We start from the raw sequence: 20,881 nt of genomic DNA on the forward strand, positions 1-20,881 counted from the left end.
CTTTGCTTACTCGTTGAGTTGGGGCTGCTCCCATTTGTCATGCACAAATAAGATCAGACTCACAGCAATTCACGGAGAGTGCAGTTGCTTTCGATGGTCAAACACTTACGGTGGAATTCAACCGACAGCTTGCCCGGAATTTTTATTCAGTCAGCTCCACTCCCTTCAGAGAGCCCTCGACATCATATCCTTTGAACGACGGGCGCATCTTTTTTAGCAGTTGTTTTAAGTGCATGTGTTCAAATGCGTAGAAACATTCCAAAACGCATGGGTCCACATCTCCTGTAGCGTTGATTATAATATTATTTGGTTTAATTTCTGGTTCGGCCTCATTGGCAGAAAAGCCAATCGAGTGGTCCTGATTTTGGACGGTACCATGATTTCGTTTATTTAAACATCCTCCGATGGATTCCTTCCCTAACAGCAATCTTCAACCCTCTCTCTCTCTAGAATAGAAGGATCATTCATTAGATACATACAGAGAGCTTGAGCTAAAACGGAGCATTGCAAATCTATAGGCTGGCACACGAAATGGGTGCTGGTTCGGGGCTTCCCAAGCTGCTGATTCTTACGTGTTCCGTCTGTTTGGTGGGACTACTATACTTGCTCCCAACCTCGGCGATTTCGGACTCGGCGACGCTCCATCTAACGGAAGGTAACAAAGTCGAACGTGCCTCCTTTCCTTGTTTTTAGTTGCTAAAGAAAGTAGAAGCAGCATTGGGGTGAAATTTATAAGGAAATGGAGCGGGCTGCGTTGGTGTTGCATTTTGCAGTGAAGGCATTGAGAGAGATAGGCAGGAAGCTGGGCAAGACCGACTGGAACTTCGAGGAAGACCCGTGCAGTGGCCGAGACAACTGGATCAAGGCTCAGGATGATGAGGATGGGGTTGGCGGCGGCGGCGCAAAAGCAGGAATTGAGAGCAATGTCACTTGCGACTGTTCCTTCAACGACAATACCACTTGCCACGTCATCGCCATGTCTCTCTCTCTCTCCCTCTCTCTCTTCCCCCCGGAATTCATTAACAATGTTCTCTATTATTGCGTTGCGTTCTGAAATGCTATTGACCGAGCTTGATGCGTCTTGGGCAAAAAATTTGAAGTTGTTTGACGGTCACATACACAGTCACGTTGGAGTGTTATTGGTCACTAATCTGAAAGTCATCAAGGATTGATCTGAAACTGACCCGCACTTGGGAACGCTGATGCAGAGCTCTAAAGGCACAGAATCTGACCGGAACTGTCCCGCCGGAGTTCTCCAGGCTTCACTACCTCAAGTCGCTGTGAGTAAACGCCATGACCCGCGGTTGCTGTTTCTCTTCGAACCGTCTGAGATGAATGTGATGATCTTATCAAGTCTTTAACATAGCATTGAACTTGTGTGCTTCTGAAGGGACCTGAGTCGGAATTGCCTCACCGGCACAATACCTGCTGAGTGGGCTTCCATGCGCTTGGAGGAGTTGTATGTGCCTCATAATTCACTTCACATACCGTCGTTGCTTTTCTGTTGTATTGTATGATCAAAGAAAGTTATGAATCCTATGCTTTTGGCGGAATTTTTTCATGCAGCTCTCTTATGGGGAACCGATTGTCCGGGCCATTTCCCAAAGCCCTCACAAGGATCACCTCCCTCAGAAATCTGTATGTGAATCTACTGTTGTGTATCATGTTTCCATAGTTTGTCCACATGTGCAAGCACCGCAGATGCTGATTGGGTTGGTGGTTGTCTTGATCGACACTTGTATTTGAACTGTCTAGTTGGCACTAATAGCTAGCACCGCAGCTCAGATGTGAAATTCAATGTCCCTATTCATGTTCATCAAGTTTGATAAGGACGAAATTTTGCGTCGTCGTTGCTTAACTTTGGTCATGAAAAAGGAAGAAACTAACAGAACAAGAACAGATAGCAGATAAAACAGCCATGAAGCTGCTCGATATTCTGTTTATTTAGAAACTTTGCCTGGCCCACGGCAGACCTTATCTACCTGTGTCTGGAATTTTGTTTACCTGGATTGGGAGACCTCACAAGAAATCTGTACGTTAATGTTCCAGGACCATTGAAGGAAACCGCTTTTCAGGGCCAATTCCACCAGAAATTGGGAATTTGATCAAATTACAGAAACTGTAATTTTTTTCCTCTTCACTTTCTTTAAAGTTGTCCCTAAGCTTAGAATGTCCTTGCAGTCTCACTTGGTCATTCGAAAGATTTGTTTCTAATTTTATTGTATTACAGCATACTATCATCCAATGCTTTCACAGGAGAACTGCCAGTAGAGCTCTCCAAGTTGACCAAATTGAACGACATGTAAGTGGGTCGTTTTCAATTCAGCTCATGTTTGGTAGACATGCTCAAGACAACATACGGATGACTAGCTTCACTCAGTCCATTCTAAGTTGATGAAAAATTTAATTGCTGGACCATTTCAATCATCAACACCTTCCTTTTGCATGATTTATAGCATGTCTTGTTCAAAGAGAATTTCCATAGATCGTAATTTCATCCTTGGATGCATAATCTTGTGCTAGGGATCTAATGAATCAGACTAATATAAAGTATCTGTCTCTTGATCAATAGGAGGATAAGTGACAATCTTTTTTCTGGAAAGATACCTGAATTCATAGGAAACTGGACAAGCATTGAGAAACTGTAAGCTTCCTTGTTTTGACATTGAAGTTTGCTTTCTTCATTATCTATCATTGTGATTTCATTGTCTTTGGGTCATAACTATGATTAAGTCCATCTCTGTCTTGACTTTGCAGACAAATGGAAGGTTGCTCTCTGGAGGGCCCTATACCTTCAAGTATCTCTGCATTAAAAAGCTTAAGTGATCTGTATGCAACTCCTAGACCCTGATTTAAATTGTTCTTGAAGCATGTTAACAGTATAGACACTGTTGTCATTTTCAAAACTATTTTTGGAAACAGGCCTATATTGGATAAAGCCAAAATTATTTTGCTTAATGCAACTTATCTACTTTCGTCTGCTGTGATATTTGATGAACTAAATGCACATATTGAGATTATAAATGTTCTCTCTCAGCCAAAATATTTTGTAAGGAATTCTTCCAGTATCTTCATTATCATACCTTCTAGAAATTTTGGGAATCCTCAGGGTATTCCCATATTTATAAATCACCGAACCTGTTTCTGTTATTATATTTGAACAGCTTTTAATATCAAATTTTCAAGAGAAATCCAGACAATAGTTTACCTTATGTGCTTTTCATTTCCCAATAGTTGTATTAAAAAATTGATGGGGCTCTTTTCTTTCAAATTTTAGGAGGATCAGTGATCTAAAAGGCAGAGTGTCCTCTTTCCCGCCGCTGAGTGACATGCATTCCATGAAGACCTTGTGAGTTGATTGAGTTGGATATCCTAGTTGCTGCTCATAGCTGTGGAACTGCATTATCATTGATTTTGTTTAAAATAAATTGTAGCATTCAAAGATAAGAACTTTACTGTGCTTTTGCATTTCAGGATACTTAGGAAGTGCTTAATTGGTGGACAGATCCCTGCATATATTGGTGCCATGAAAAAACTTAAGAACCTGTAAGTATTTGTTCCACGTACTTAGTTGATTTTTTCTGTTAGTGAATTGTTGAAGGCTCTCATATAATCATCACACAAGAACAAACTTATTTGAAGTTCGATGTATGCAGTCACAGATTTACAAAATTGACTGTTTCTTTGATACTTTAATGTACGTTGGAGCATCTCTTATTCTCCTGAATTTGATGAGTTTGAGAAAATGATTATATACTATATTTCCAAAAATTACAATTTGCATACATCATGATACTTTTGAAATAATACTTGCATTTAAACCTTTTGACTCTTCCTGAACAAGTCAAGATAGAAATTTTAACGGTACTTGTGTGCTAACTAAGCAGAAGAAGATTACTTGCGTTGTTGACTTTATATGATTATCAGATATACATATTATGAGCTTTCTTCGATCCGTTTGTTGAGACTAATCTAATTATTAAAAAAAATGCAGAGACCTGAGCTTCAATAATTTGACTGGCGAAATTCCATCATCGTTTGACCATCTTGTCAGAGTGGATTTTATGTAAGCAATTAACTTGTCCAAATTCTAGATTCTCAAACTTAGTCTCTATAAATAGTCCATATAACAAAATTTTCCCTTTCTTCTAGGTATCTGACTGGGAACGAGCTCATTGGCACCATTCCTTCATGGCTTCTTGGAAGAAACAAAAATGTGTAAGCAGAATTTCCTTCAAGCTGAACTTTCAAAATCTATAGGTCTCCCTTAAGTAATGGAGGTGTTGTGGATCAAGTTTCATGATAGGTCAAATGAACTGTGTTGCTTTTCCAGTCTTTATTACATAGGGTCAATGGTTGATTATTGTTGAACAGTGAACATATCCATTTCGAGGAACTCTGACGCACCAATCTATTTATATGATGCTGTCTCCACTAGGAGTTTGGTCCTATGTTGTTTGAAAGTTAATTTTCCTGACTACTTAAACTTTTACTTTTCTCGACTTCATTTCAGGGATCTATCATACAACAACTTCACTTGGGAAAGCTCAAGTCCCACCGACTGTCCTCGAGGGAGTGTGTAAGTATGAATGTAAGTTCTTATCTCATATATCTACACTTTCACATGAGCAAAATTGGACTGACTGCTGCTTTTTATTCTCTTAATAGGAACTTAGTGGAAAGCTACGCTTCATCAGCAGATAAACTGTAAGCTATGGCAATTCATAAGTGAGATCATTTGTCTATGTGGCATGGCTGTGTTCCTCATCGCTACATTTGGCTCAGATTTTTGTTAGTCTAGCCTCTCTTGTTCACGAGCTTGCTCCTAAAAGCTTATGCACAGGCAATTCTTGTCCCTTTTTCTGCAGAAATAAAGTGCCACCATGCCTGAAGAGAAACTTCCCATGTGCTGCATCAAGTAAACAATGTAAGCAAACAATTCCAGAAAATCAGCGTGCTATGAGACACTCCAAATATCTTAGAATCCTGCTATAACAACATATCCTAGGAATGGTGAATGAATTTCCTGATTCCATTTTAATTTTGATTACTGCCTTTTACAATTGCTTCTAAATGAGGTAAAAAGCAGCGTGCTTTCTTTCCTTAATTGATTATTTGACAGCGGAGAATTCTACCGTGACACTTCTAATGCATGGCTAGGACTCAAAAAGTTAATATTGGTCTGCAAATAAATAAATTCCTGGTTTTCACCTAAATGTTTGATTACACTTTGGGTTGACTAAAAAGAATGTAGATCTTCCATTTCTTAATTTAATCTGTAGGTTTCTTTGACAGATAAATCCTCATTGTACATCAATTGTGGAGGTAAGGAAACAAATGTTGCGGGCGTGACATATCAAGCTGATAATGAACAGAGAGGGGCTTCAATGTATTACTCGGGTCAGAGCCAGAGCTGGGCATTTAGCAGCACCGGGAACTTCCTGGATAATGACATTGATTCAGATGATTATGTTGAGAGCAATACTTCTGTTCTTTCAAGCATCTCTGTTCATGATTCAGAACTATACACGACAGCACGTGCTTCTCCTCTTTCACTCACATACTATGGGCTTTGTCTTTTCAATGGAAATTACACAGTCAGGCTCCACTTCGCAGAGATTAAGTTCTCAAATGACAGCTCCTTCAACAGCCTGGGAAAGCGCATATTTGATGTCTATATCCAGGTAACGTGACTACTTAGTGGAGAAAGAGAAAGAGGTTCTTCCTCTTTGTCACATGTATGCAAATGAAGTTTATATATATTTTACCATAGGAGAAGTTGGTCCTAAAAGACTTCAACATTGAAAATGAAGCTGGTGGCACTGGCAAGGCCATTGTAAAGACGTTTACAGCTGTGGTATCAAGTAAAACACTAAAGATCCACTTTTACTGGGCTGGGAGAGGTACAACAGGTATCCCAGTGAGAGGAGTTTATGGACCTCTTATATCAGCCATATCAGTAGATCCTGGTAAGTGGATCTATTTTCTTAACTGCAATTCTTGGTTTACTCTTACACAAGCATCCAAAGTTTTAACACCACAACTGTCTAAGAGCTGCATCTATCTTCACTCTTTTATGAGCTCTTTTGTGTAACAGTAACTTGATCCCCTTACCATTCAAACTAATGATATTAATGTCTAGCTGCATGCAAATAAGTGTGCATTATTTCTCCTGGCCTAAAATTATGATACCAGGGATGTCGCCACCCATTGGAAACCCTAGTTGTATGTTCTGTAATACATGTGTCATCATGCTTTGGAATGCTCTTAAGCAAATCCTTTGAGCTTTTGAGGAATAACAGGATATATGAATTGAGAAACAGGCTTACTTCTTTACTGAGTCTATTGCAAGATCTGAGTTGAAATTGTGAACTTATGATGAAATTTCATTGACTAACAGAGGAGGACTGGTCCATGATTCTTTTTATGCTGAGCAATTACTGCTTCTAATTACATTCAGTGGAACTTAAATTTCATATACCTAAATTTACCCTTCTTGTACAGATTTTAAACCTCCTTCACTTGATGGGAATAGAAGTTATGTTGTCAACGCAGTGGCTGGATCTGCTATTGCTGCTGCAGTTCTTCTGATCCTCATTTTTGGTATTATGTGGAGAAAAGGCTGGTTGGGAAGCAAGTTATCTCCTGATAAAGGTACACTGGATCTGAACTATTATTTCCTTTCACTGTGGTACTTAAAAGAAGGAAGAAAGAAAAATAAAATAATAAAAATCTCATATTACCATATCTCACAAAACAAACTCTGCAAGGGCACTTAATCATAATTGAGCACTTGATGTCCTCCACTTTGTTATTTAATCCGTTCTTGCATTCGATTCCAGCAGCAAAGTCATTCATCTAACTTATAAATTCAGAAGAATGGTATTTGAGTATTTGGTTCACCCAAATTAGGTATGAGGTTGTACTAAGAACCACTGTGATCCAGCTTGAAGTATATCTTCTGATGTTTGAATTTCATGTTTTCAGAAAACTATAATGAAGTTGCTTCTGTTATCTGATAATTATAGCTTTCCACTTGGAAACTGATCTCTTACAAGCCGTTGCTATATGCTTACTCCTCATTTGTTCTTAAACAAACTGGTGGTCTTCTACATTCCCTACAGGACTAAGAGCGAATAATATAGATTGTTAAGACAAGCTCAATCAGCGTCGATATTCCAATGCTTCACGAGCTATCCAAAATCTAGAATGCAACCTCTGCACTGCATTTGTGACTTCCCCTCTGAAATTTGCTATAACTTATTAATACATCACAATTCTTTCTAGAAATCTCTGTATAGTGTGCAGTGATAAAGTTGTCTTGAAATAGAAGATAACTGAACCAAATAAGTGTAGAAACCTTAGTCTAAAGGGTACTCATTAAGCGTAAGTGTCTCCACCCCTGTAACATCTTATGTTGCCTTATGCAGAACTTAAAAGTCTAGATCTACAGACAGGAGTATTTACCTTAAGACAGATCAAAGCTGCTACCGAGAACTTTGATGTTGGAAACAAAATTGGCGAGGGTGGATTTGGGGCAGTCTATAAGGTAAATCCATGATTTTTCTATGCCATGGTTATTGATTTCTTTGCATTCATTCTGTTGTCTGAATTTTTTTTACACTGAATATTGTAAGCCTTACTGAGTGACTGGTCTTTCTCTGTAAGACATGCTGAGTTAGCTGATGGCCACATCCATCCATCCTTCACTAAGGTGGCTTTTTGGGTTTTGTCATTTTTCGTGACCTTAGTTATACAATTATTTTTATGAATAAAAGCTCTAAGTGCTTGAGCAGCACTGGGCAATAGAAGAAATGTGAAAAGCATGAGAGCGACTTATATCTCTGTTTTCTTTGACGCAACGACAGATTTTAGAATTTTGTCCTTTGAGAAAAGCTAAGCTAAGCTTTCTGAAAAAATGAACATGGAGTTTTTCCCTTTCTAGGGATGTGGAATGCATCATACGAAGCAAGCACAAGGTAGCTCAATTATTCCAGTTCTAACCATTTTCTGACATATCTGCATTTTGGAGTATAGGGTCAACTATCAGATGGAACTGTCATTGCGGTGAAGCAGCTCTCATCAAAATCTAAGCAAGGAAATCGTGAGTTCGTAAATGAAATAGGCTTGATATCTGGCTTACAGCACCCAAACCTGGTAAAATTATATGGATGCTGTATTGAAGGGAAATCAGTTGTCGCTTATTTATGAGTACATGGAAAACAACTGCCTTTCTCGTGCTCTTTTCGGTGAGCTTGGTACTTTATCTGATTAAAGATGCATTAGTTCCATTATAAATGGACGTTGACAAATTTCTTCACTTAATTTGCTCGAACTAAAGGGAAGGATGCTACCAGAAAGTTAAAACTGGATTGGCCTGCTAGATGGAAAATTTGCCTTGGCATAGCCAGAGGTTTGGCCTATCTCCATGGAGAATCAATGCTGAGGATTGTGCACAGAGATATCAAGACTAGCAATGTGCTGTTGGATAAGGATCTCAACCCTAAGATCTCTGATTTCGGTTTGGCGAAGCTCAATGAGGATGGGAAAACCCACATCAGCACAAGAGTTGCTGGAACCATGTAAGTACCAACGTAAGGAGGTGGAGCCTCAAAATCGTAGTTTTCCTTTTCCAGTTTCTACCCGCTAGAGCTGACACAGTGGGCCTCCAACTCTTGCAGTGGCTATATGGCTCCGGAGTATGCAATGCGCGGTTATCTAACAGACAAGGCAGATGTGTACAGCTTTGGAGTAGTTGCACTGGAAATTGTTAGTGGCAAGAGCAACACAAACTACAGGCCAAAGGAAGAATTTGTCTATCTTCTTGACTGGGTAAAAACCTCCTCTTGAGCTACTTTTTTCTTCCTTTATTTTGCGATCGTGCATATATGCATATGCTTTCTATTCTCTAGTGTCATGTGCCTAAGTAAAATTAGCTTCCTCTCAATGCTAAAGGGCATACAAGAAATATTTATAAGGGTCACTTTTTTCTTCTTTTACACTTGCTTTGTAAAATATTTCATAATCTTCTTGCTTGTCCGAATCTCAAGTATCTTCTCTCAACGTGGTTTCTATCTGTCCTAATTTCGTGTCCAGGCATACGTTCTGCAAGAGAGAGGGTGTCTGTTGGAGTTGGTCGATCCAGACTTGGGCTCGGAATATCCTTGCGAGGAGGCAATGCTGATGCTCGACGTGGCGCTCCTGTGCACCAACGCGTCTCCCACTCTGAGGCCTGTAATGTCTCAAGTTGTAAGCGTGCTCGAAGGCCGGACCACAGTTCAGGACCTGCTCTCTGACATAGGGATTTCGACCGTAAACGCGAAATATAGGGCCATAAGAAACCACTTCTGGCAGAACCCCAGCCAGAGCATGTCCATTCATTGTCCTTGTAGTGATTCCTCCATTTCAAACATAGAAGAGAGCGTTCATTTGATAAAAGTTGGCACAAACAGTGAGCTAGATGACTGAGTTGCTTGGATCTTTTGTCCTGATGTTGAGCAAGTGTAAATATCTAAATCTGATGATGGTTTTCCTGTTTCTCAGCCCAAAAATATCACGGGTTCTTGTTTCTTCGGTTACCAAATTTAAGCTTTATCGACTTGCATTATTGAAATCAATCATGCAGAAAAGCTGGTCTCTTATCAGTAAAAAGTAAATTTGTTGTTTAGCAATTAGGACAATAAGTGTTTTAGAAGTTTTCAGATCTTATCAAGGGAGTCCCAACATCGACCTAAAGAGTGTTGATAGAGACATCATTAGACAGCAGGGATTTAATGTAATGTTGTGTTGTCATCTGTACTTTGTATGATATCTTGACCCCACAACATCTTTTGAGACTCACATCTATATACTTGTATTTCTTGTAATTTTTTAATTATTATTATTAATTAATACACTGTTGATCACGTTTCGTAATTAGGTATAAGAGTTTTGCAATCTCGTAATCGTTCTCTTTTTCAATTTCTATTAAAATCCATCTCTCAAAGTTGATCATTGATAATGTTCATATTGTGTGATAGCATCCCAACTATGTGATCTTATAGTAATTTGTGAACTCTCCATCTATTCAATATGTCCCTCGTTCTATTGCATTGCGGTGACGCCCACACCCTATGATGACCTAGTTACATCCATGATCTGTTTGTTGTCATGCAAGGCTTGAACTTGCATATGATTGGAGGTGTAAAATGGACACTTTCCATCTAAAAATACAGACCAATAGTATGCACGTGAAGCATTAGTGCTACTTTTGAGGATAGTGTTGGCCCCCAACAACAGCAGCGACGATAAAGTAATACATTTAATACGATTACATCTAAATGCATTTTTTTTAAACCCAAACTTACACGACAAGTGAGGATGCTTGCACCGTCCTTGCATTCTATTACATTCTTTCAATTGCCAAATACAATATTCAAAGACATTATTTACAAATTTAGTGTCATTTTGAGTGGGAGAGAATATTAAGAAATATTGCTAGATGCATTGCCATATACTAGGTATACTATTTGTAATTTCATCATCAAAATTAATCTAAAGATATTCCGCTATCGAAAGGAGATTCGAATCACAATTACGTTCACTTCCCCTTCTAGCATTTCGGAATTAACCCCCACTTTTCAAAAAGGCCAAAAAAAGAAGATCCGACGCAAAAAGAAAAGAGTTTTAAAAAAAAAAAAAAAAGAGTACGCGCACGGACGGTGAAAACCCGAGCAGCACCTGTTTCTGTTGTTGGCGCACGTGAAAACCCGAGCACACGTGCGGAGCCTGTTTCTGTTGTTGGCGCACGGTGAAAACCCGAGCACACGTGTGGAGCCTATTTCCGTTGCTGTTGTTTTTTTTATTAATATTTTTTTTATTATTTAAAATTTTATTTTTTCTTGTTTAAATATGCAAATCGCATTCATCGTCCCATCGAAGCCTCACCGTCACCACCAGTCGAGGCCGAAGAACCGATTCTCGCATTTTCCCCGTTTTCCCGACGCATCTCATTCTTCCCCTTTCGACCTCGAAAGATCTCGCGGATTCCCAAATCCGCTCGATTCGCCCCCCTCCCGCCCAATCGCATCGCCGATCGGCGGCGACCCGCCCCGCCGCCGCCGCCGCCGCCGCCGCCGTCGTCTACGTTCTCCGATCACTTCCCGGTAAGCGCTCCTCTGGGTCTCTCTGGCTCGCGTCGCCATCGATTGGGTCGCGTTGCGCCCTCGCCCCGACCGACCTAGGACCCCGAATCTGCTCGGGAGGATGCTAACGCCCGCGTCTTTCGCCGATTCGTGTCTTGGGCGACGCGGGCTGCGTCGTGTTGCGTCGGTCTCGTGACGGATTTCCGACGGTTGGGTCGGTTGGAGGGATTGGTGTCGGGGTTTTCCGTGGCTCGAATGAGGGAACTTTAGCAATGATAGTCTCTCTCTCTCTCTCTCTCTCTAACGCCGTGCTCCTTCAGACTCGTGATGCTTTACCTTCGCTCGCCCGCGCAAATCCAGTGCGCGTATGCAATTTTTTTGTTTTTGATTTTTGTCGATCCCTTGCTTTTTCGTGGTTGATGATTCAATTCTTAGCGGCATCTGTTTTGTAAATTGACAATCGCTGATTTTCTTGATCGACATTAGACTTTTTGAGGTTATGGTGAAAGAGAGAATCGGAAACTTATGGAGCTGCTTTGTGGGTCCTTAATTCGTGTCGTTGTTAATCTGTCATGGATAAGCATACTCATGAAGCCGAATTAGGGCAAGCAGTTTTGATCTTTATGCGAGGTCCTGGTTTCGAGCAGCTTCCCAGTGTTAGGGCGATTATCTTAGTTCGATTAAGTCTCGAGAAATTGTTGTTCTTTATAAATTAAAATTAAATTTGTGGATTGGATTGTCACAGTGAATTCATTCCTGTGACGAATTTTGAGTATGCAATTTCTTCCGCTCTTTACTTTTGAAATTTGTAGGTCTCTCCTATTATACATTGGAAATGTATGGCGTTTTTGTAATAATAGTTGAAAACATGTCATGCTTGCAGGTCCAATTACCTGCAAAATTCAATTTTTAGAGTCACAGCAGCTGCTCTTAAGAAGGATTACTGGAGAGGATTGCATGCATAGCTACAATGTGGGCCTATTAGTGGGTCTTTCATTTGCAGAATGAGATAGAGTTACTGATAAATTACGCGATTTGATCAGATCCTTGAATAGGCGTTATAAGCGTGGTGACTTGTGGGATTTGTTTGGTGTGGTAGCTGGTATCATCTTTACGTCATGCCATATTATATACAGAGACTTTATAACATCTGCAAGGCGTCATTTTCGTCAGATGGACCTGTCTCAGATGAAGCTCTTGAAAGAGTTCGTGCTGTGCTAGGTGAGTAAATATATTTATGTGTAACTTATGCCTCCTTATAAGCCAATTACATGGATGGATGCTTATTCCTTTTCTCTTAGTTGAAGACTTCTTTACTGACCAAAAAGGTCTTTTGCTTATTCCTAGAGAAAAGTCCTGATTTGATGTGTCAAGTGCTCTTAGAGCTCTCAACTAGTCATTGGGTTTCATGTATCTGAGTAATCCTTGGTAGGCTATGTACTTGGGTCAGCTTCTACAGTAGTGCTACTTTGATTACTTTGTTTGCAAAGCAGGTTTGTTGGTATTTTAGGGGATGCCCACCCCTCTTTATTTGCTGAAGCTTATTTCGTGTTAATATGGTTGGGACTGGGAGCAGTTTTACATTTATAAAAAGTATCACTTGGTTGTCGTTTCATGCACAGTGGTCTTCATATGCTAAATAATTTCTTTTTCTCCTCTTCTCCCTTCATGAGATTCACATTATTAAAATCTCTTTTTGAATGTTAATTTTGTGCGTTTGAGTAGTTTTAGCATATTGTTAATGGTCTATGAGTTGCTGAATCTTTTCTTGGATGTACTTGTATGAGTTTTGTGCTATTGTGCCAATGGGAGATTTAGCTTCTAATTATGGCCTTGTCTCCTTTCAGATAAAATCAAGCCCTCTGATGTAGCGCTCGAGCAAGAGGCGCAGTCAGTACGTACATGGTCAGGTTCAGTGCCTGAAAGAAATGGAAGTCGTCCATCACTTCCACCTATCAGATACCTGCATTTACATGAATCTGATAGCTTCTCTGTGAGAATCTACCTCCTATTTTCCACTATTTTTCTTTAGTTTTCAGGATGAGATTTACTGGGCTCATGCTGCCAATTTTAAACTGATTTCCTAATTGTAGTAGCTTTTGTCTCGTGGTGTAGATTGGAATCTTCTGCATGCCCCCTTCCTCAATCATACCTCTTCACAATCATCCCGGAATGACTGTGCTTAGCAAGCTTGTATATGGGTCCATGCATGTAAAATCATTTGATTGGGTTGATACAGTTGCACCTAGTGATCCATTGCAAGGTTCGTCTTTTTGTGTTTCTTCATCTTTAACTCTTCTAAGTTTCCTGTTGTTGAAATCCTTTTAGAAGTATGCTTTTAGGTATGGAACTTTTCCACCCGTTTGTTAATGTTGACCTCTTTGAAGGTTCCAAGTGGAGATAGAGTGAGTGTTGATGTACACATGCCTATGTTTGGACTTGCGTTACAGACCTCTTTTTATTTTGGTTTGACTGATTTACTTTTTAAGATGGACATGGAGGATTAAAAAACTCAAGTAGGATTAAACAGAAGAAGCGGTATGCATGTTTGAGAAAATTACCAGACAGGTGAAGGTTCATTTGCAATGATTGAACAGTTTCTCACATTTATGTTCTTTTCCTAATAGTGGGTTACTTTTTCTCTCTTTTGGTAGAGAAGGGGATTGTTTAAACTTTATCGATGGTACTGTAGTATGGCATATTAAATGGAGAAGTGTGTGGAATAGAATGCATACGTTACAGTTAATGATGAAGAGAGTGCTTCATGAGAGGTCATTAGATAGGTCCTTAAATGATGGTCTCAAAGTCAACCAATGTCCTATGGAGGAAATGGAAGTAAGTTGGGACCCTTTGCTTTTGATATCATGGACTGCCCCTAATAGGTCTTTGAGGTTCTCTAACACTTGATCTGACCCAACTAGCTCTTAGATTATTGTCAAAATGTTCCATTGACCACGCAACACCATTATATTCTGTCTGATTTTGCTGATCAGTGTTTGCTAATAATTTTAAGAGCTTACTTCTAACTTTACACTATTCATGAGATGATGTTCAGGGGGATCTTGTAATGTCATATTAGTGAAGGTGGATATGGAATATTGTTGGTTAACCTGTGAAGCATTTCAAACTAAGATACAAACTTTTGCCTGCGCATTCAACTTTTATGATTTGGGAGTAGTGATTTAGTTTGCAAATTGTCCCCTTACATGTCCAGAGGTTGAGAATTACTAAATGCACTTACTTATTCAAGTTGTTACTGTAGGCTGGCTACCCAACAGGAAATAAAACCAAAGTTCTTTGCCCTATGTATAGGGGGGACATGCTAAAAATGCTCTGCTTGAAAGAGTTGATTTTCCCTCTCTTTTTTTCGTCGTACTTAGTTTATACTATAAGCGCACATGGCTTATTCAGTTGTTTACCCTTACTGAATGCATCACAAAGATGGTCTCAGTAATTCAAAAGAACAAACGAAAAAGGAAGCAGCTCCAAAACTAGTTAAGCTAGCATGCTAATTTCTTTAGTGGTTTTAGCCTCTCTGTCTAATTGATCTGGGTACATTGCATAGAGGGATTAAGTTATTTAAGTTGTACCTTATGCACATATAGTGAAATCTTTCACCTTGTTATGGAGATGAAAGTTTCTGGGCAATCGAGACCTCAATTGGTTTAGCCATTTGACTTGAGAATATGCACAATTGTCCTAATTGACAATTTATCATGCCACTAGAACGAAGACATAACATACCCTTAGACTGTTTCGCCATCAGCCATCATCTGCTTCTTTTGGATCTATGAGATGATAGTTACCGGAACTAAGACCACAAATGGTTTTGTCGTATGACTTGAGAACTATACAATCAGCCTCTGTGACAGTTTTATCCAGCCACGGGAACAAAGATATAACGTCCCTATAGAATGTGGAACGTCATATTGAGGGTTCTATCTCGTAGAATATACATGCCAAGGTGTTACCTTGAAGGTGAAGGGATATATATATTCTTGGAGTGGTATATTAACATCATATTGCATTCTCGACATTGCTTTGAAAATGCAAATTGTTCTTATCTGGAGATGATCAGATAGCTTGAAATGAATGCAATTTGTGGTACTTTTCGCAAAGCTGAGGAAATTGAAATAGTATGTACTTATAGTTGTGCCCACTTTTTTTTGCAGATAAATGCGATTTGTGAACGCGGTTTGCAATACTGAAACAGCATGTACTCAAACAATATGAATGATTAACCAAGCAAAAAAAAATTATGAATGTGATTTGTGATACTTTTTGGGAAAGCAGAGAAACTGAAAACATATTTACTTAAAGTAATTATGCCAACTTATTTCGCATTTTTCTGCAAAGCAGAAGCTCCTCATAAAGTTGACGCCTTGTGCTTATTTATCATGCCATTTTATTTATTGCTTTCTGCAGCAAGAGCAGCAAAGCTCGTCAAAGATACTGAGATGACTGCACCATGTCCAACGACCACTCTTTATCCCACAAGTGGAGGCAACATCCATTGTTTTAGAGCAATCACTCCCTGTGCTATTTTTGACATCCTGTCTCCACCTTATTCATCAGAAAATGGAAGGCACTGCACTTATTTTAGGAAATCACCGAGACGGGATCTACCAGGTATTAATTGATTTTTTCTCCGTGCTAATTTTTCAATGTGCATTTCTTCTGATTTTAACTTTCTTTTGATTTGAAGGGGAACTTGAACTGGATGGGACGACATACTCCAACATAACTTGGTTAGAAGAGTTCCAACCTCCTGATAACTTTGTGATCCGAAGAGGGATGTACAACGGCCCTGTTATTAGAACATGACAATTCTTCTTGCGGTGTACCATAGGCTTCATGAATTTGTTGTATCTTGCCAGGAAATGTCGAGGCAAATGCCCTGTGGCTAGCGGTGGCCTGCCAATAATCGATAGTTCGGCTACATAAGTTGAAGGCATGTGGTTTGTATATATTAAAACAATGTGGTCTGATTTTCTGACCTCAGTTTCTAGTATGGAATAGTAACTGTATAGGTTGGAGCAAATCACGTGCAACTGTCGGTTTGGCAGAGTCTTCTTCAATGGCAATGAAAGTTTGGTGCCTTTATGAGAGATCCCCGAGTGCTGGTTGATTTTTTCACCCCATGGACAAGATCTTAATGCATTCACCCCATGGACAAGATCTTAATGCATTCATACTTTTCAGCAAATGATTGTCCCAATTTCATTCTTATGCTGGCCACAGGTTTCTCTTTTCTCATGTCTGAAACTGCAGGGTAAAAGCGTCATCTCAAGCCGCAAATTTTGTCCCTTTTCTGTGATTTTGTGCATATTAGCTTTGTGTTCCGGTGTCATGTGTCTTAGTTTCCTAGAAATGCCAAAGCATATTGAATTTTTGTATCTGATTTTCGCTTTCCTAGTTTATAACTAGTTGATCCTCTTTTGGGCAAAAAGTACTACCAATCAAAATTTAAGCACTTCCCTTAAAGGTTATGTCATCATCTTTTTGTTTATTCAGCTTTCCTACTGCGATCTGTCTTGTCTCAGCGTGAATTATCTGTCCTAAATTCTTTTGTGTAGGTTTTGTTCTACAGGAGAGAGGCTGTCTTTTGGAGCTGGTAGATCCAGACCAGGCCTCAAAATTCTAGCGCGAGGAAGCGGTGTCGAAGCTTCAATGCTTCACTCTTATGCATCTCCGACCGGGAGTCCTAGAAAATCTCGAACGGTAAGCATGCTTGAAGCCCGAAGTGCAGTTAAGGGCTTCCTCCCAACCGAGGAATACCACTATGAAATGCGAAACATAGGGGCCTTGAGTAACCCGTTCCCAGCAGAACCCTAGCTGAATGGTCTTTGACACAATTCCTCAAGTTCGAGCATAGAAGAGAATAGACCGGTGATCTCATAAAATGCCGTTAGGCGAGTCTTCCGTACATATCGAGCTTTCGCTTCGCACTCCATACGCAAACCCGTGTCTCGATGGTGAGGAGGAACATGAATACGAGCAATAGACCAAGTGGATGATTCGATAAAAAGCCTAATCATGAAAGAAGCATATGAGCAAGATAACTTACAGAGGAAGTATCGGTCGAAACGATTCAGATTGAGTTATGCTCCGATAAGAAAGCACGTGGTAGTCGGAAGTGAAAGGAAGACCGAATTCTCAAAGCGAGTCCATCTTGGAGAATTTCGAATCCTTTTTAGGAGGTTTTTGGGAGAGAATTCCAACACAAAATTCTCCTCGATCGGAAGGTTAGAGATCCAAAGCGTAATCGAGGAGATCATTGAAATTCAAAGCAAGGTAGACCTGATGATTGGTAACGCAGCTCGGGAACATCTCTCGGGAAAACTCTCATTGATGTGACGTCAATCCCAAGCTTCTAAAAAGAACGATACATATAAAAAAAAAAAAAAAAAAAGTGGAAACGACCACGAAGCAACCCGAAAGACTTCGGCCCGACAAGCACACCAGGCAAAACGAACAGTTGCAACTGTACCCACCAGTTGTCAATTCTCCGACCCCCAAAGCACGCGTACGGAGCCATGTCTTTCCTTTTCCATGTTTTGTAATAAAGATAAAAAAGAAGAATCGAACTTTGAAACTTGTGAAATGAATGTAATCAAATTATTCAGCTAACTCACGTTACTTATTATTATTTTTTATTTTTCTTATGTGGCATTAAATTAACTAGAGCATGAATCATAAGATCACAACTTAATTTTTATCTTCAATCTTACAATCATCGTTTTACTATGATTTCATATTAAAAGAATTAGAATTAAAAGAATAAGGATTTGAATCAAAACACGGTAATTTTATTTTTATCTTCTTTAGTCAATTTTTTTTTTTGGTCAAAACAGGCTTTAGTTAATTTTAAAACAAAAATCAGGGTTGATAATTTCTTAAATGTTGTGATATTTAAAAGTTTTAAAATTCAATTTCAAATTGCAAATAAGATAAGTTTTGGGGAAAAAAAAAGTGCACTTTATCCCTTTTACTTACTCCTTTGCATTCTATTTATATCCTAGAGTTCGTCCCCGTCGAGCCTCGCCGATATGACCTCGATTGATGTTCTTCAGCGCGTTCCGTCTGAATCTCCGCCTTCTCAATCCCTTCGACCCCGCGAAGATCAAGCGATGACGACCACCAGTTGATTCAATTCGTCCCCAGGATCTCCCGATCGCCTCCCGCCCCCGTCGCCAGCGGCCCCGGATTCCCCTCCCCCGCCGCCGGCTACCCCTCCGATCGGCTCCGTCGGCGTTTTCCCCTCCGTCGCCGATCGCTCCGGTGAGCTCCGCGACGTCCTCCCATACTCGTATATACATATCGATTAGCTGACCTGCATAGGATGATGCGAACATCATTTTCACCAATTCGTGTGTAGGCGTTGTGTGGTATTGAATTGGATCGATTTTGTGCGTTTCCTGTGGCCGGACGGCCTTTGATTCGTTTGAATTCGAGACTCTGTTGTTGACTCCTGTGCTGCGGCGGGGGCGGCGGCAGGGGCGCGGTACTTTTTGCGGTTGGAATCGAGTTGATTCGGATTGAATTGTGGCTCTGATGATGTTTTAGTAATCTGCTTTTGTGTAGCTCAATGAGGTCGGAAGTCGGCAGTAGGAGAATAGGATGTGAGTTTGGTAGGAACATGCTGATGAAGAGCGAGCCTCCTTCGCTGGTCGATCTCTGCGTCAGGACCGTGATAGATAACTTGAGATATCTAGGCGACGTCGGCGGAACTGATCCTCAGCTTCTCTCGAGGATTTTGCCACATTGTACGGTTGATCAGTTGATGCACATAGAGAAGAGTACGAAAGTAAGGATTTTTTATGTGATGATTTGATTGGGATTGCCGTTAGTTTCCCCTCCTTCTTTTCTCTCAATTTGGGCTTGTCATCACTGGTGAATGTTGAATGGTGCTTGTTCTCTTGTAGGGAAGAGACTTGACTCCAATCACTGATGATCTGTGGAAGAATTTTTATGAGAAAGAGTTTGGTAGTCGGAACACCAAGCTTGTCAATGAGAGAATGGAGGATAAGGGGGTTTCGTTTAGATGGTCACAATTATATGAGGTGAATTCTCAGCTCATTTACCTAAAACATACATTCCAAGCTCCCAATGTTGACTTTCTTGGCATGTTGCTCTTCCATGAGCAAGCAACTGGACCGTCTGCAATCTTACCTTGATTCCGCTTTGGAAATACATGTTTTCGGCATCATTATGTTAGTGTTGAGTGATATTGAAGCAGGATATCAATTTTGCTTCAGGCGAAGTTGAAGGACATAGAGCAGGCTCAGAAGAAGTCGCTGGACAGGATGAAGCAACGATACAAGGAAACGGATGCCCGTATGTTATTTGAGCTAGATAAAGATTTCTCAGCCTCCTGTTAAATTTTTTATGTTATGCTCATACCACAAACTATCTGCATCTGTTTGAATCACAGGCTATCTGGTCAATTAATAGGATAGAATGATTTCATTGTAAAAGGCCATACAATCTTCGGTCTTGTTCGTAGGTATCAGAACTATGTTTTGTTGGCACTGCGGTGTAAACTAATAGATCTATATTTGGGAGCTTGCCTTGTCTGATAAAAATTTGACCTCAATAGCGTCATCACCAAATTGGCCTTATCTGCTCTTTTTGACATCTGCAGGGAAACAAAGCCGGCAAGTTCGTCTTTGCACAAAGGTGCCACCTTCAAGCAATAAGAGAAGTTTCGGTGGGTAGTGCTAACTTTGCTTCTCTCTTGCTCTCCTTTAGGTTCACTAAGAATGCAATTTCTAGGCAACTGCACAATGAACTGCTGACGCACAAAAGTGGAACCATCAAGCATTATCTCGTCTATTTTCCTTACCATCGTTAATGATCTCTAGGTGGATCGTACAACGTCTCCTATCTGAAGAGCAATATAATGAAGAAGGCAAAGATAGAGGCTCTAAAGAGGTTAACTCCCGCTGCTTTGCAGCACTTAAATTTACTATATGTTACTTGCATGAGTTTGGATATCTTTTTTTTTTTTGGTAAGAAGAGTTTGGATATCTTTGGCAAAGCAAAACACTCTTTTCTTTTGGCCAACCCTTTTTTCTCGTTTTATACAGTCCAGAGGTGAAAAACATTGCAGCCATGAAGAAAAATGCAATCCAGAGAGACTACAGGTATTCATAATTGTATGTCCGCTTTGAATATTGATTTACCTCCACCCCTTACTGTACCTCTGCCTCGTCATACAGTATTTCTCCCTTGATGAGGCCACGAGGGCCATCCAGTGGAGACTCTGCTTCGTCTTCTAAAGTGACGAAACCTATGGGGAGAAGACTTTAGAAGCGTGCTTTTGTTCAGAAGCTTTGCGAGGAACGTCAATACAGGATAGCGCTCATACATGAAAAGATGAGCTCATCCGAATTATACAATGTTTCGCCTTCTTCACCAGGTTGTCCAAGCCTCCGTGCCTCTCAGGATCCTTCGGCCACCTTGTGTTTAACTGCATTTGCTCATGTACAATAATTTAAAGACATTTAGTTATGATTTAAGCGATTAAGGTCCCTCAGGTACGAGGAGCGATGTTGAGCGATATGGCTTGTTAATAAAACTCAGCATTTCTTCCATTCTCAGTCACTTCAAGGAGCTGAACAGGCTCTTTTCCCAGAAATTGTTACTGCCAGTGGCATCGTGATTTTTCTTTTTCCCTTTTTTCCGGGAGCTTTGATTGCTATGAGAGAGAAACAATGCTGTGCAAGCAAACTAGAGATTTTCGCTGTGTATATTAT

The 20,881-nt window shown here is 40.1% G+C and overlaps 3 protein-coding genes across 4 annotated transcripts; all 3 read left to right on the plus strand.

Moving 5' to 3' along the window:
* Positions 1 to 396: 396 nt before the first annotated feature.
* On the plus strand, positions 397 to 9,842 carry LOC104441547 (probable LRR receptor-like serine/threonine-protein kinase At1g07650). The gene is given in 25 exon segments (XM_010054699.3): positions 397 to 655; positions 774 to 978; positions 1,209 to 1,280; positions 1,391 to 1,459; positions 1,567 to 1,638; positions 2,050 to 2,121; positions 2,231 to 2,302; positions 2,573 to 2,644; positions 2,758 to 2,829; positions 3,278 to 3,349; positions 3,475 to 3,546; positions 3,995 to 4,066; positions 4,153 to 4,218; positions 4,514 to 4,579; positions 4,669 to 4,707; positions 4,869 to 4,927; positions 5,296 to 5,684; positions 5,774 to 5,969; positions 6,505 to 6,654; positions 7,431 to 7,549; positions 8,038 to 8,184; positions 8,186 to 8,249; positions 8,342 to 8,582; positions 8,682 to 8,832; positions 9,097 to 9,842. Coding segments are annotated over 25 exon segments (3,105 nt in total). The 5' UTR covers positions 397 to 531; the 3' UTR covers positions 9,469 to 9,842.
* Positions 9,843 to 10,910: 1,068 nt separating this feature from the next.
* LOC104441557 (plant cysteine oxidase 4) lies at positions 10,911 to 16,233 on the plus strand. The gene is made up of 6 exons (XM_010054708.3): positions 10,911 to 11,144; positions 12,007 to 12,344; positions 12,971 to 13,116; positions 13,239 to 13,386; positions 15,549 to 15,752; positions 15,829 to 16,233. Exons 2-6 carry the CDS (start codon positions 12,242 to 12,244, stop codon positions 15,945 to 15,947), a joined length of 720 nt encoding a protein of 239 aa, XP_010053010.1. The 5' UTR covers positions 10,911 to 11,144; positions 12,007 to 12,241; the 3' UTR covers positions 15,948 to 16,233.
* Positions 16,234 to 18,149: 1,916 nt separating this feature from the next.
* Positions 18,150 to 20,763, plus strand: LOC104441568 (transcription elongation factor B polypeptide 3). Of its 2 annotated transcripts, none has more exons than XM_039313713.1 (8): positions 18,150 to 18,404; positions 18,690 to 18,930; positions 19,049 to 19,186; positions 19,382 to 19,460; positions 19,768 to 19,833; positions 19,988 to 20,057; positions 20,213 to 20,269; positions 20,345 to 20,763. In XM_039313713.1, the coding sequence occupies exons 2-8, from the start codon at positions 18,712 to 18,714 to the stop codon at positions 20,433 to 20,435; spliced, it is 720 nt and encodes a 239-aa protein (XP_039169647.1). In that variant the 5' UTR covers positions 18,150 to 18,404; positions 18,690 to 18,711; the 3' UTR covers positions 20,436 to 20,763. The 2 variants fall into 2 exon arrangements, with proteins under 2 accessions (XP_039169647.1, XP_039169641.1); XM_039313707.1 differs by having other exon boundaries at positions 18,708 to 18,930.
* The last annotated feature ends 118 nt before the right edge of the window (positions 20,764 to 20,881 follow it).

This window comes from Eucalyptus grandis, chromosome 1 (assembly GCF_016545825.1).
Source record: "Eucalyptus grandis isolate ANBG69807.140 chromosome 1, ASM1654582v1, whole genome shotgun sequence".
In the NCBI taxonomy this organism is placed as follows: Eukaryota; Viridiplantae; Streptophyta; class Magnoliopsida; order Myrtales; family Myrtaceae; genus Eucalyptus; species Eucalyptus grandis.